Source organism: Buceros rhinoceros, unplaced genomic scaffold, assembly GCF_000710305.1.
Source record: "Buceros rhinoceros silvestris isolate BGI_N320 unplaced genomic scaffold, ASM71030v1 scaffold6793, whole genome shotgun sequence".
Lineage (NCBI taxonomy): Eukaryota > Metazoa > Chordata > Aves > Bucerotiformes > Bucerotidae > Buceros > Buceros rhinoceros.
In genome coordinates, this window is record NW_010402937.1 from 51,417 (window position 1) to 64,947 (window position 13,531).

Here is a 13,531-nt window from a genome sequence, read left to right on the forward strand (position 1 = left end):
TTTTTAAACAATTCTCATGTTTTTCCTCTGGTTCAAAGTTCACTAGTTCACTTCAGAGGAAGCCTAGCTATAAACCTCGCCAATACTCGTGTCAAGCCCTACCCTGTGTTTCTAAAAGCAAGCATTTGCTCTCCATCAGAAGCACGCAGAGCTCACAGGCTGAACTCACCTTCCGTTTCTTTGAGTATCTGAGAGATGGAAAGGAAAAGGAGTTTTGTGCTGCTGCGGCGTTCCAGGGTGAACGCTGCCCCCGTTCCTCTGAGATATAGATTGTCACCTTTATTATAGATCCCATCGGACACGTGACCTAGATGTATTTTTCCAAGCTGTGAAGCTGAATCTCTCCCACAGTTTTCTCTTGCCTCTTTCGTTCCTATGGTAACGATGCACTCTCTGTCCTCCCAGCGAAGCGCTGAAGCTGGCAGCAGCTCAGAAGTCCCAGCAGCTTGCGGCTTTGCAAGAGGAGAACGTGAAACTTGCCGAGGAGCTGGTCAGGAGCAGGGACGAAGTCACAGGCCATCAGAAGGTAGAGTGGCTGGACCGTTCCCCGGTCTGTGGTGAAAGTGCCACGCGTGCTGTTTCTGCTGCTGCCCGGGTGACGTTGCGCTGCATGTTTGTGCTTGAAAGATGAGTTGTTCCGAGGAGGTTTTAAAATAAGACTGGGAGCCACCTGCACTAGGAGGTTAGAACTGCGGGCTAGCAGGAGGTTGTGTAACCCGGGAGGGACATGAGGAGGCTTGGGAATAAGCATGAATGAAATATGCTTTAGCCAGAGTATTAACAGACACGGGCTATTTCTGCTGGTGGTAATTTTGTTATACAACTGTGGAAATCCCCTCGCTAGTTAGTTCTCCTTACTCCAATAATACTACGTATTTAGGACATTATTTCAGAATGCTGTTTGGAACTACGTGCTTGGGCTCTGTCTCTAAAAAGCACTATGCACGTGTACCCCTGCTTAAACCCCGTGCTAGGTGCGTGAACGGTGCTGCAGCCAGGCAGTGGGTGCTGGAGGACGAGAATCGGTGCGAGAGGTTTTTCTGGTGGTAATTTATACGGGGGAGAGAGACTCTTAATTATTTTTATTTTACTGTTACATTCGAACATGTTGTTGGAACCTTGAAGTATGGTCTTAGTTACACAGCTGCTAACACTGGTACGTGCCAAAAGAGAAATGGGATTTACAGCTGTAAAATATGGAGGGTTAGTTCTTGCGGAGCAGTTCCGGTGACAGCCACAGCACGGAGGTGTCTTCCGAAGAGCTGCTCCAAAAGCAAGAGCGTAGAAGACGTGGGTTTATAGAGTGCCCTTCTGAGAGAGCTCTTGTGCAGAAGAGGCGTGTGACAGTGGGCCAGGTCTCTCCTGTCCTGCACAAAGCCTCGTGCTTTTAAAGCCAAGAGGCTGCCTGTTCCCCAGGGGTCCTGGGTGGAAATTCTGAGGATGGGTGTCTGCAGACCTGGCCAGTTTATAAACCCTTCTGGCTGCTGACAGGAGTAATGCATGAGCTGCTTCATCTTAAAAGAGCCTCTGGAGATGGTTAAGAAGAGTCCCAGACGTGTGGGCTCAGCCACTGACTCATGCCGCATCTGAGTAGTGGCAGTACGAGCGCTGTCATCCTCAGCAGCCCGCGGGAGCTCTGCTCCCCACTCCCCCATCTTTTCTTAAATTCTTGCAGAGTCTTTGAGGCAACCTGGTATTTTCAGACAGTTGTAACTTGAAAAGGATTCAGCAGCACTGGTCAAATCTTCATGCCTACGGAAAGACCCTGAGGGAAGGGGCGCTGCATCCCCAAGGCGTAGGCTGGCAGTGGTCACCACAGCCTCAGCCTGTGGCCTCCGTCGCTTCCAGATGAGTTTGTGGAGGAGCCCTGCTGTCGGCATCCTGCCCGCTGTGGCTCCACTAGCAGGGATCCTGCTCTCGCCGCCAGCACGCACAGCTGTAAGCTGCTGGGCGCAGGGGTTGGTCCCTCATCCCGCAAACAGCAGTATTCTGGGTTCACTCGCACCGTGGCCCTTTCTGCCTGGGAGTAGATGGCTCCGAGATCAAAGCTCTGCGAGATCTGCTCGAGCTTGGAGAAACAGTCTGTTTGCCTCCTTCAGCCACTCGCGTTGCACTGTGTCCTCTTCCGCGAGGAAGGTGTCATCTGCATCTTAGAAACGTGGGAATGCCGTCTGTTGGTTTTCTAAACATAGTATGTGGGCTGTGGCGTCTTCAGGTCTCAGGAACGGGAACTGTGCGGCCTCCTCAAAGAGGGAGGAGGCATCTGGTGTTCCAGGGAGCTCTGTTGGGGCAAAAGGAACAAAGGAGTCATTTAAAACACAAGTTTCCTGCTGTCACATAACTAACGAGCGCAGCTTTTCTCCATTCGGCGTGGTTCAGCTCACATTGTCTGCATGCCCAGAACTGTCCCTTTTCCCGGCTGCTCCTCAAATCGTTCCCCATCTCGTCCGGCGCCAGTGAAGTACTGACCATCCTTTTCAGTCTGAGAGAAACCTGCTGCTACCCTGAGGAGCAGGACTTGGTGCATGCTCCCTTCAGGTCTCACCCAGCCCAAACTTAGTCTCCTTGTTCTGCCCTTGACTGTGCTGGGTTCCCTTCATGAAAGGGCAAGAAAAGCAGCCGGGTTCTCACACGGCGCCACCTCGGGCTGGCACAGTCGGTGAACCCCACCACCGCTTCCGCTTTGCTGTCTGTCGGGTGAATGGACACTGTGTTTAGGCACCAGGTTGCAGCGTACCCTGGGCTTCCTGGGTTCAAGCTGTCTGTGGGGAGTGGAGAAAAGGTTACAGTGAAGAATCGCTCGATAAGACTTTAGAGAACAAGTGTCCGTGGTGGCAACAGAGGTTTCAGAGAGAGCAGCGATTGCTCATGGAGCTGCATTTTATGTGCAGCGGATACTGAAAAATCAGACAGGAGGGAGGAAATCCGAGAGCGTGGCAGTGCTTCGGGCTGCGGGAGTTTCTGTGCGCGCACCCATTAAAATGCAGCACGAAAGGCAGCAGGGGTAGGTTTTAAGTATTTTGAGCAGTCGCTATGGTAATGATATAAATTCTAGCAAGTGTGTTAGTCAGTTGGGTTAGTGAATCTGTGGCTGCGTGTGACACACTTTGCAAAACTAATGACTACGCTTTCGTGAATGATTTATCCTGACATCTAAAGGTTAAAGTTCTAAAGATGCTGAGGGGTGCTTTTCTGTATCGATCCAAAAATAATTAGCTGTTGGTAATTAGTTAAAGATTCCCTGTCAGATAGATACGGAGCTTGGGGAACAAATGGTGCAAGTGGATCTCTTGCAAACCTTGTGGATGAGCCATGAAAGCACGTGAAATCTCAGCAGAGGCTGCGTTCAAGTCAAAGCAGGGCAGAAACTGCTGACTCCGGCCGCTGAGTAAGAAGAAAGGATGGCGAAAAACAATTAATTGGCCTGAAAAATACTTAATTCTTGACCTTATCAGAAGTTCAGTTACCCCAGTGTTCCTGTGGTGGGGTTTTACAGTTTCGTTGTTGAACAGATTGTGGTTGGTTGTTCCATTTTGCTTTTCCTAACCCTACCTGTGCCTGTCAGCGTGGACCCCAAGAACCCGCAGAGACAGTATTTTCAGCTGAAGGCTCTACTAGTCCTAGGAGCTTGCGATGGCCCTGCTGAGTTAACAGCTTCAGGATACAGTAACAGACACCAGACCAGCAGCTTTGGGGATCAATAATTTATCTCCAAATAACCGTACAGTAACAAATAGCGATCAGAAGTACCAGTATCCGGGTCAGAACAGCGGTGAATCCAGTGATTCGCCAGTACTGGGCTAAACTCACCAGCCCGGCGCACAGAGCTCGCGGTTCTCTTTGGTGTGTGTGGGGCCCAGAAGTACCGCGCAAGGCACCGCTGACCACACACCGCTCTCGAGCGTGGGACGTGGAAATACTGCGCAGAGCAGTGACAGCCCCTCGTGAGCCGATGGTCTGGTCACGGACCGTTCGGTTTTGTACCCGTGCTGTCCTAGTAGAAATCGATTACTTTGAGGATTTTTAGGCTCTCTGGCCTCTCCCACGTGGGTTTTATGACAGTAATGGTGCTCTGATGTAATATACTAAGGAAATGCTCCTGAGCGCGTTAACTGTAGTCTTTATCTTGTGTTTTAGCTGGAAGAGGAGAGATCAGTACTCAACAACCAGTTATTAGAGATGAAAAAGAGGTAAGTCGTTTTTTCTGGTGTGGTTTAACTGTTCAGTCCTACAGAAAACTTCAGAAAACAAAAGCCCCCGCTAAGAAAGCGGTTCTTTTCCGTGGTGTCCAGTGAGAAGTGCTGAGGCTGTTACACACGTTGGATCATAGTCAGGATCTTCCACGTTTTCCTTTTGAAAAGGGAGAGGGAAGTGTAGCTGTGTTAACGTCAGCACGGTATTGACCGTGTCCTCTTCAGTCAGCACCTCCCACCTTTGGCTTTCAGTCCCCAGTTTAGCATTAGGTTTCAGTCTGCTCTGGAATGTTGGATTGTCCCTTGGTCTGATACAAAAGAGGCGTAAGGATCTGAGCCATCAGGGTCTCAAGGAGTAACGGAAATGTACGGCGATGCTAGGGAGCGTTATTTTAAAAAAAAAAAAAGAAAGAAAAGCAGCAGGCCCAGCACTGAATGGGTTGTTCTGATGCGTGCGGGATATTGAGCCCACCGCGGTGGTAGCTATTGCAGTTCATTCAGCACTGTTTTTAAACGCCAGGGTGACAGGGGCATCCCTTTGTGAACTGTGCTGCTCAGTAAATGGTCCCAAGTTACAGACTTTGCTGTCTGTCTGCGGTACGTGTATGGGAAAGTGCCCCAGTGTCCTTAGGAGAGTGAGGGCTTTTCAAAAGGAGTTACATAAATCCTTAGAAAAAGAGGCGGCTCCCCGGGACGCCAAGCAAGTTCCCGGGAAAACAAACCGACCCGTTCAGTTTCCAGAATTTACAATGGTGGCACCGAAGAGCAGCGAGTGGCACTTTGGTGCTTATGCCCCTCCTCAGCGGCGCGGCATGAGACACTGAGCCCTTCCGCGTTCCCGAAGGACCTGTTACCTGGGAGGTGGGTCGTGCTCTGTCGTGTCTCACACCCTTGCCAAGGGCAGCAGGGACACGGGGTCTCGCACGAGCGACAGGAGTTCGGTCAGTTGTTGCACGGAGAGGCGGGTCACAGCTGCACCTCTGGCTTTCCCCAGCCTTAGGAATGGCATCACTCAGGAGTAGCCTCAGTGTAAGTTGTTTTTTAAGGTGAGGTGAAGGAGAAGATAAGGAGAGAAATCTGTAGTTGCCACGCGCAGTGATGAGTTGTTTACACCAGCTAAGGAGCGTTCCCAGAGTATTTGATGTGGAGGAAGGGGGGAAGGGAGGACATTAGTGCCGCTGACAGCTTAGGAAGCTGCTGATAGCCTGTTCCTTAACTTGTTTTAACTGAATTTTAACTCCTGGAAGTTACTTGAGGAAAAGGAGGAGGGCTGGGGGACCCAGTATTCGTTCAGCACTTTCAGCAGTTCTATTTCATGGCATCCACTCTGTGAAATCACCGAGGCGAATTTTAACACGACTTCGCCTTCAGCCAGTTACACTGAGATGCCCAAATTTGTGACTGGCTTCATGACGTTCCTCAACAGTGTTGAATAAACTCCAATAGGAAGGACAAAACAATTGACGCTGAAGCAGACGGCAGGCCCCTCTGCTCCAGAGACGCCAGCAGATAATGTCACTTGCTGACAGAATGCCCAAATTCCGCTGAAGATGAGACATCTTTGTGTTTCAGTTCAGTCAAATCTCGGCTCCCTCCCGCGCCCAGGAATCCTCTCTCTGCTCTGGAGAGGGGTCCAGTCAGGAGTGGCAGGAGTTTGGGTGTGGGGCGTCCCGGGGGGTCCGTGCTCCCTCGGCTCTGAGGCTCAGTGTGGGTTGTTGACTGTCTTACTGTCTTTGAGCGTGCGCTGTTTCTCGATACTCATCTCATTCCTCTCTCTTCCCTTTCCTGCCCTTGCTTCCTTTGCTCTATCTGTCTGTCTTTAATGGTAAGACTCAAGAAAGTCTATCCACGTTACAATAAATAATTTTTTTTTTTTTAAGTAAAGTTGTTGTACATATTTTGGCTGCCTTTGTCCCTTGGTGTCTTGCTTTTGTTTTGTAAAATACTCAGCTCTACATATATATATAAAAAAGTCTATATTTTTTAAGAAAACAAAAAAGCCCCTGGGTGCAAATTGAGTTCTTCCTTACAGTATTTTACGTTTCTACTCCGTGTTTCTAACGTGGTTCTTGTTATCTTGCATTTTTTAAAGCTTGCCCAGTAACACTTTAAGGTATTTGCTTCATTCTTAGAATTTCTTATTTTTGTAGTAAGGGAAGAATCTGGGTGATTTTTCTAACGTTAAACCAAACCCCTCTCCCCCGTGACTCCCACACGCAGCTCAACACGTGGTTGACCCCCTCACAGTGCAATTTTAAAGTGGCTGTGAAGGGACAGAGTCATTTGCATTGTTGTTTTTCTTTAATCCCCACTGGCAAGCAGAGAGCGTGGACTTGAATCGCAGGGATGAGGTTTAAGTTCACAGAATCAATTTCCTTTTGTTTTTCCTGATAAAATAGTTTCTGCAAGATTTTTTTTTGCAAGTGATCACCATGTGGTTATTTCACGTGCAGCATCTGCTCCTCACGTTCACAGTTCCCTGCTACAAACGGAGCTGAAGCTGAGAGCATCGGTGGGGCAGGCTCCGCGGGCGCTGGGAGTGAGCTGTGATCACACGTACCTGTGAGGGGTGACGCACAGCTGCGGTGGCTGGTGGTTCTCCAGGCTCAGAAGAAGTCTCCTGGAGAGACTGCCCTGGGGAGGAACCAGCAGTGCCACCAGCAGGGACCTTGCCGCCCTCTTGTTTCCTCTCCTCTCGTTTCTCCCCCCTCGTGTTACACTGTTGTAGACTCCTACCTTCAATTTGAAAATGTATATTTATATACCCACAAACTTTCTGCCTTTTTCAACCCCCTAAATGCTTGTGGCAGTTGAAACCAAGCCCAGCAATGGCAAGTTAACCATATTTGTACAAGAAGCATGTGTTTGGTCTTGATCTCCAAGATGAAAGAGACCAGAAAGTGGGACCGTGGGCTCGATCACAAGCTCTTGAAGCGTGAGATGAGTCACTGGGGTTTCTCTCTGCCCTCCTACAGCGGCACGTGCAGCCAGGGGCAGCCCAGGACAAGCCTCAGGTACAGCAGAGCTTGTGGGCAGCAACTTCCACCTCTTCTTTCCCCCTGCTCCAGCTGGAGTAGCAGCTCGGTGGACTGCAGAGGGCGGCTTGGCTCCGTCGGCAGCGTCCTGTGCGCTGGTGGCACCTTTCTTTCCCACACCACCGCCCCCCGCTTCCGATCCAATTCAGCAAAGCGTTTAGAACCAGGGGCCAGGCCGGGGCGTGTGGGTAACCCTGCTGAAGAGCACGAGGCTGCTGTCGCGCTTTCAGCGCTTCGCGGAATCAGGGCTGGCGAGGAGAGCTAATAAATTTTGGTTTATTAAAAATTAAACCAAAAAATTGTTTTTTATTAGCAGGAGCATAGTTTGTATTGGAAGGCAGGTTTGTGCAGTCTGCAGTTTGTTGTGTTTCTGCTTATATTAATTCTCTCATTGTAAAAATGCACCAGAACCAAAGTCAACCCTTTGGTTCCTGTTTGGTAGCTGCATTTTCAAAACCCCAGATTCTCCACTTGCTGCTTCCATTCTCGAGCATAATCTTAACAATGAAAGAATTGCCTTGATTGTGCTCTCATTGTTGAGTTTCCTGTTTACCCCTGTCAGTGCGATTGACCCTACTTCATGGGCTGGGTATCGTGGCTCTCACTAACTGTAGATACAGCGGATGTGAGAACTCTTCCATTTGACCCTAAGAGCTGTCCCCTCCTCCCGAGCGGTGTCACACTCTCTGCTCTGATCCCTCACGCAGTCCCAAGAGTGAAGTGCAGCTCAGTGACCGAAACGGAATGGGTCTGTCACTTGGTACCTTTGAAGTCTGGGCTGCCTCACGCTCTTTGTGTGGTGGGTTCACGTCCAGCAGCCTAGCTGCTCCTCAGCCCTCTCAGCTCCCGAGGGGAGCAGCAGCTCGCTGCTTGGACCGTGCTTGTCCAAACCGACACGTGTGGAATCGCAGAGAAAACTGGCTCTGCCTGCAGAAGCTGAGAGTTGAGAGCTGCGGGACGCTGCTGGTGCCTGGAAGAGCGAGTTTCCCTTCCAGATAAGGAAGGGTTTGGAGTATCAATGTTTTTTTAAAGAAAAAACCCCCTTTCTGCTCATGAGGAACTCTAGTAGCCGTAGTCCTTGCACCAGAGGGCAGTTCCCCATCTGTGAACTGTGTGAGCTGTCAGGAAGGCTCGTTAGCATCAGCGTGAGGATGTCACAGCTCTGCGATGCCTTAAGGCGACTGTCAGGACAGGAGCTGTAGGCAAGAGTCACGTCTCTGTTGGATCAGGTTGGGAGCACTGGTTGTGCGCACCCCGAAGGGCTTTGTGCCTGCTCTGGAGGATTTCTTTGGAGCCCTCCTTCCACAGAGTAAAACAAATCCCACCTGGTTTTGTGCCGGAGCTTGTTTAAGGCCCAGAAACTCTCCAAGAATGCGTTTCAGGAGCTAATGATGTCGCTGAAATTAGTGAGGACCAGCTGATATGTCCAGCATCATCAGTGCTTTGCATGACAACTTGTACAATGAGCTTTGCATGTGTGTTTTGTTGCTCGTCGTTAATTTTCAAGAAGTGACAAAACTCCGGAGTTAGGTGTTGTGGAACACTGTGCAACGTGTCTGTTTATCCTGTATCTCCCCAGTCTGTTAACTTGCTGCTTTAAACTCAAATGGATGCGATGATTTGCAGGTTCTGGCATGTACCACCTAGGTAAAGTTTTTGCTTTGTTTCCACGGTTGTAACACCTGAAATGTTTGAACATATATAAAATCACAGTCAAGAACAGAATTGAAAGTGGCTTTTTCAGAACCACGTCTTACAGTAGACTAATATTTGAAATAAATTACACATCTTCAGGGGACTACAGTAATCGATTCTTTCGATGATTGCCGGTTGTATTCGGTTTTCTTGTAGAGAATCAACATTAAAAAAAGAAATTGATGAAGAGAGAGCATCTTTACAAAAATCCATCAACGTTACTAGTGCCTTGATCACACAAAAGGATGAGGAACTGGAAAAACTCAGAAACGAGGTAAGTGCAGAGCAGTGGGATGCTCCTCCGTTTAGGATCGCGTTGTGGCTACAAGCTCATGGCTTTGTGTGCGTCCTCTTCAGAGCTAGCTCACCCTTTATTTACCGTAGGTAAACTGTGAAACTGAACCTTCGGGTGTCTGGGCCTCCTTAGGTGACTTCTGGGGAGTACGTTTAGCCCTTGCTACTAAGGGTGTTGCCTTGGTGCTCCCACTTTGTTCTGGAAGGCCTGAGCATTCTCCAATTGTCCCTGCAGATCACGGTGCTCCGCGGAGAAAACGCTTCTGCGAAAACCCTGCAGTCGGTGGTTAAGTCGCTGGAGTCTGATAAATTGAAACTCGAGGAAAAGGTGAAGAACTTGGAGCAAAAACTCAAGGAAAACAACGACCAGCCTTTGACTGGCTCCTCAGGTAAAGAGCCTCTCCCCTGGCTCCACACCTTCAGCTTCAGTCCTGTCGAGCTTTGCAGCGGTAAGCCCACAGTCAGGGGGAGGTTTAACTGACGGAACCTCCTGAGAAAAGGGACTTTTTATGTAGGACACGTAAGGGCCTTGAACGAAGGAAAAATTCTGACCAGCTGCAAAGCGCGAGTGCTGGCACCACTGCCAGTGAACCCCACTTACACCGGGGCAGGGGCAGCCTGACTCGCAGTGGAACGTGCCCAGACCCTAAAACCTGCTGCAGTTTGTGCTGTGGCCGCTGCGCAAGAGCTCTCTCCGAATAACTTTGTTATCCCTTGCTGCAGCCGCACAGTAACACGTAGGTGGCGTAACAAAACCACCTGCCCGAGCAGAGCAGGGGATCCCCCGTTTCGGGCACTCGGGCTCGCCGCGCGCTGAGCGGCCTAAGCTCCCTCCGCTGCAGCCTCTTCCCAGCAGAGGAGCGTTCCTCTGCCGAGCTGCGCGTGTTCGCTCTCCCCTGCACGGACATCCTGTGTGCTTGAAGAAGCACCGTGCGGTGCTGAATCGCTTCTGGAGTGCAGCGGGCGGAAAATCTCCCCAGAGAAGTGGCGCTTCCACAGCTTACACCGTGAGCTTGGAGGGCAGCGAGAGGAAGATGTTTTGGAGACCAGCGGCTGTTGTTTGTTTCAGCCTCTGACTGAGCCCTTGTGTGTTCCAGCATTTACTTTACTGGACACTTACACCTTGTTTGGTTTATTGTTGTTTTTTTTCTTTCTTTAAAGGTGACATTGCTGCTAATCTCCTTCAGGATGAAATTGCGAAAGAGAAGCAGGTATCTGTCCTGAAACCTCGGCGTGCTGCCGCAGTGTCTCTGTAGCAGAGGGAAATACTTTTCCAAAGACGGTCCCTCATCAGATTCTGTACATCAGGATTGTAACGTGCAGATTTACCTTATAACCTTCTGCTTCTGAAGGGAAATGTTCATGACAGTGAATATTAAGAGATGGGTGGTCCTGGAGAAACAGCCGGGGTTCTTGGGACAGGAGGGAGCAAGCAGGAAAGCAGAGCTGGGAGGGTTTGGCCTGCAGCTGGCTGAGCGCACTCACCTGCGGCTCTTCGCCCTTTCCAAGGGGCTCCTGGATGTGAACGAGGAATAAGCCGTGGCCCACCTGAACCTGCGGCACTTGCCGGCTCGGACAGGGGCCGCCTGAGCTGCCGTGCTGCTTCTGAGCTGCTGCAGCGGGAAACGTTCATCTCTGCTGCTGCTTCACGGCAGAACTTTGCTCGGAGTGAGGGCTGGCCACAGCGGGGCAAGGGACCAATGCGTACCAGCATGTGCTTGGTACCAGAAAAACGTGTGTCAGAGTACGACACGTGGTCTGACAAACGGTGGCAAACACAGAACAGAAGCACGTTCTGCTCGTTACAAAAGTCCTTGTTAGGTCACTGGAGTCAGTCACTGACTGAGAAATGTCCTTCCTCGTCTGTCCCGAGACACTGTCACTGACACCAATCTTTTTCTGTTTTCCTGCCTCCTTGAACCCACCCGCTGATGACAACCCTTCTGCCGTCCAATCAGCACGAGGTTTGTCCCACTTCTTGGCTTCCTTCATTTTATGCACCACGTCAATTTGCCCAGCGTTACGGGGTGGCTCTCAGCAGTGCTGGCCTGCTCATCTCAGCCTGTGGCTGTGGGACATGCCAGCGGGTGCCCTGCTCTGTCCCACTGCCCTCCGGTGTAGCTCAGAGGGTCCCTCAGAGGTGTGGGCTCACAGGAACGGGGTTACTGTTCTGACGGAATTACACCACGGGATTTATGTTCAAAATGTAACATTAGGAATAAAGAGGAATAAATCTGTCAGGGTGGGTTGAGACTCACCAGCGTCTCAGACGTGCTGTGGGCGGAACTCTGCGGCTCCCTGGCCAGCAGTCGCCGCGAGAGGCTCGGAGTCCTCTGGGGAGCTCCTGTCCCTCGTTCTGCGAGTCCTTGGGTGCTCTCTAACACGGCGATCCAGTGGTTGGAGTTCACGCAGACGTACACGCACCACACTGTCACTCGCGTCCTGCTGATTGCCCTTGTTCTGCGCTGTCACAGATTGACTTCCTGAACTCGGTGATAGTGGATCTCCAAAGGAGAAACGAAGAGTTGAACTCAAAAATACAACGAATGTGTGAGGCAGCGCTCAACGGCAATGACGAGGAGATCAATAACTACGACAGGTACGAGTCCCGAAGGAACCCGGGCTGGCGTTCGGGAGCTGTCGGCAGCAGCCGGCTCTGTCGGCTGCACGAGGCACCAGGCTGGCCTCAGCCGTCCAGGACAGCCGCAGCTTTCTCTTGTCTGTCTGCTGTTCGAATCCAGACTTCTTTGCAGGCCGGTTACTGCCTGGCGGTGCAGAACGATTCTCCGTAGTTAGCGATCGCAAACACCGATGTGCGCTGCGACAGGCACATCCAGTCCCGAGGAACAGAACTAAAACCTGTCCGGTACAGCGTGACTTCTTGTCTCAGGGAAATAGGAGAGGGTTCACCCACGTGTGTTTTTTAAATAATGGCTGTGTGTGTGAAAATACGTACCCAGAGCGGTTTGATTAGTTAGTGTTTCAGGGTAAGGGCTCACGGGGGTACTGCGAGGTAGTCGAGGTGTCAGGACATCTTCAGAAGCAGTTTTGTTAACGTTTTTTGCTGTGGTTGTTCACCGTGGTGGTTCCTCGGCCTCAATAATCAGGGGCCAGCTTATCGGGCAGGGCAGGGAAGCAGGTTTTCCTCCTTCTGAGGAAGTTCCTGCCTGACCTGTGCTGGTGCTGATGTTGCAGTGAGGAGGAAAGCCTGTCCAAGAAGAAACCTCGTCTCTTCTGCGATATCTGCGGCTGCTTTGATCTTCACGACACCGAAGACTGCCCGACCCAGGCACAGATGCTGGAGGAGCCGCCCCACTCGGCTTACCACGGCAGCAGGAGAGAAGAACGCCCCTACTGCGATACCTGCGAGATGTTCGGGCACTGGACGGCCGACTGCAACGACGACGAGACCTTCTAACGCGAGGTGTGGCCGGGAGGATGGACTGTGCGCCCTCATCGGACGATTTTCACCACCAGCATTTCTCTCTGCTGAATGTCAGGAACAGGGACGGCGCTTCTTGACCCCCTTGCTCCCGTCCCCTTGCCCGTCCACTCCGGAATCAGTACATTGATAAATATTTTGCTCCTCCACTAATAAATACCCTGAATAAACTTCAGTGAAATATAAATAAATGGTTTAACAGATGACTTCATGCTGTTTCTTCCCAGGTTCTGGGTTTGTCCCCTCTCCTAACAAGAAATGCCCCTGTGCTGTTGCATCTGTTGATGGGAGAACGTGGGTAGGGACGAAGCACTAGAGTTCTACTGAAGCTTATTTAAGTACCTTAAAGTTATGCTGTTAATTTTCATATTTGCACTAAACCGTTTTAAGGCTGAATTTGTACATTTAGGTTTTTAAGCTTTTTTTGACACTGGACTGGGTTGAGAAATGTTTCCTCTTTGTTTCCGTGGACTCGTTGGGTTGTGAGGTCGCTCTGGGCCGCGGTGTGATGCCCGGGGGGACGCGCGAAGCAGGTAAGGAGCGTTGCTGCTGCGGGTGTGTTCAGGAACCCGTGGGCCGGGCACCCCAAAAGCCCTTTGTGGGACTTCCCTTCTTTTTTGCGTTCTTTCAGCTTCTCAATAGTGCGTGCGTGGTGTGTGTGTGTATATATGCATATATATATTAAAGTTCTATTTTGGAAAAAAGGAGGCGTGTTTTCATTCGCATCTTTCTGTCCTGCGTCGGGGTTGAGGCTGGGTCGGCCGCTACACTCACGGGCTCTGTCAACCCCCTCCCTTCCCGGAGGGGAAGGGAACAAGGGTGAGGCTGAGGGCTTGGGAAGAAACTGGAACAGTAACAAGTAAAAGAAAATG

General features: G+C 50.7%; 1 protein-coding gene across 3 annotated transcripts in view; it reads left to right on the forward strand.

Annotated features, from left to right (window-relative positions):
- CLIP1 (CAP-GLY domain containing linker protein 1) overlaps nt 1–12,841 on the forward strand; it is a 52,514-nt gene extending 39,673 nt beyond the window's left edge. Inside the window, exons 18-25 of one of the 3 annotated variants that reach the window (XM_010132804.1) lie at nt 406–526; nt 4,138–4,190; nt 9,080–9,197; nt 9,453–9,606; nt 10,379–10,428; nt 11,176–11,181; nt 11,692–11,816; nt 12,413–12,841. In XM_010132804.1, coding sequence (XP_010131106.1) covers nt 406–526; nt 4,138–4,190; nt 9,080–9,197; nt 9,453–9,606; nt 10,379–10,428; nt 11,176–11,181; nt 11,692–11,816; nt 12,413–12,635 — 850 coding nt within the window. In that variant the 3' untranslated portion in view covers nt 12,636–12,841. Of the gene's footprint in view, nt 1–405; nt 527–4,137; nt 4,191–9,079; nt 9,198–9,452; nt 9,607–10,378; nt 10,435–11,175; nt 11,182–11,691; nt 11,817–11,970; nt 11,994–12,405 lie in introns of all 3 variants that reach the window. The other 2 variants (XM_010132801.1, XM_010132802.1) reach the window with 2 other exon arrangements.
- The last annotated feature ends 690 nt before the right edge of the window (nt 12,842–13,531 follow it).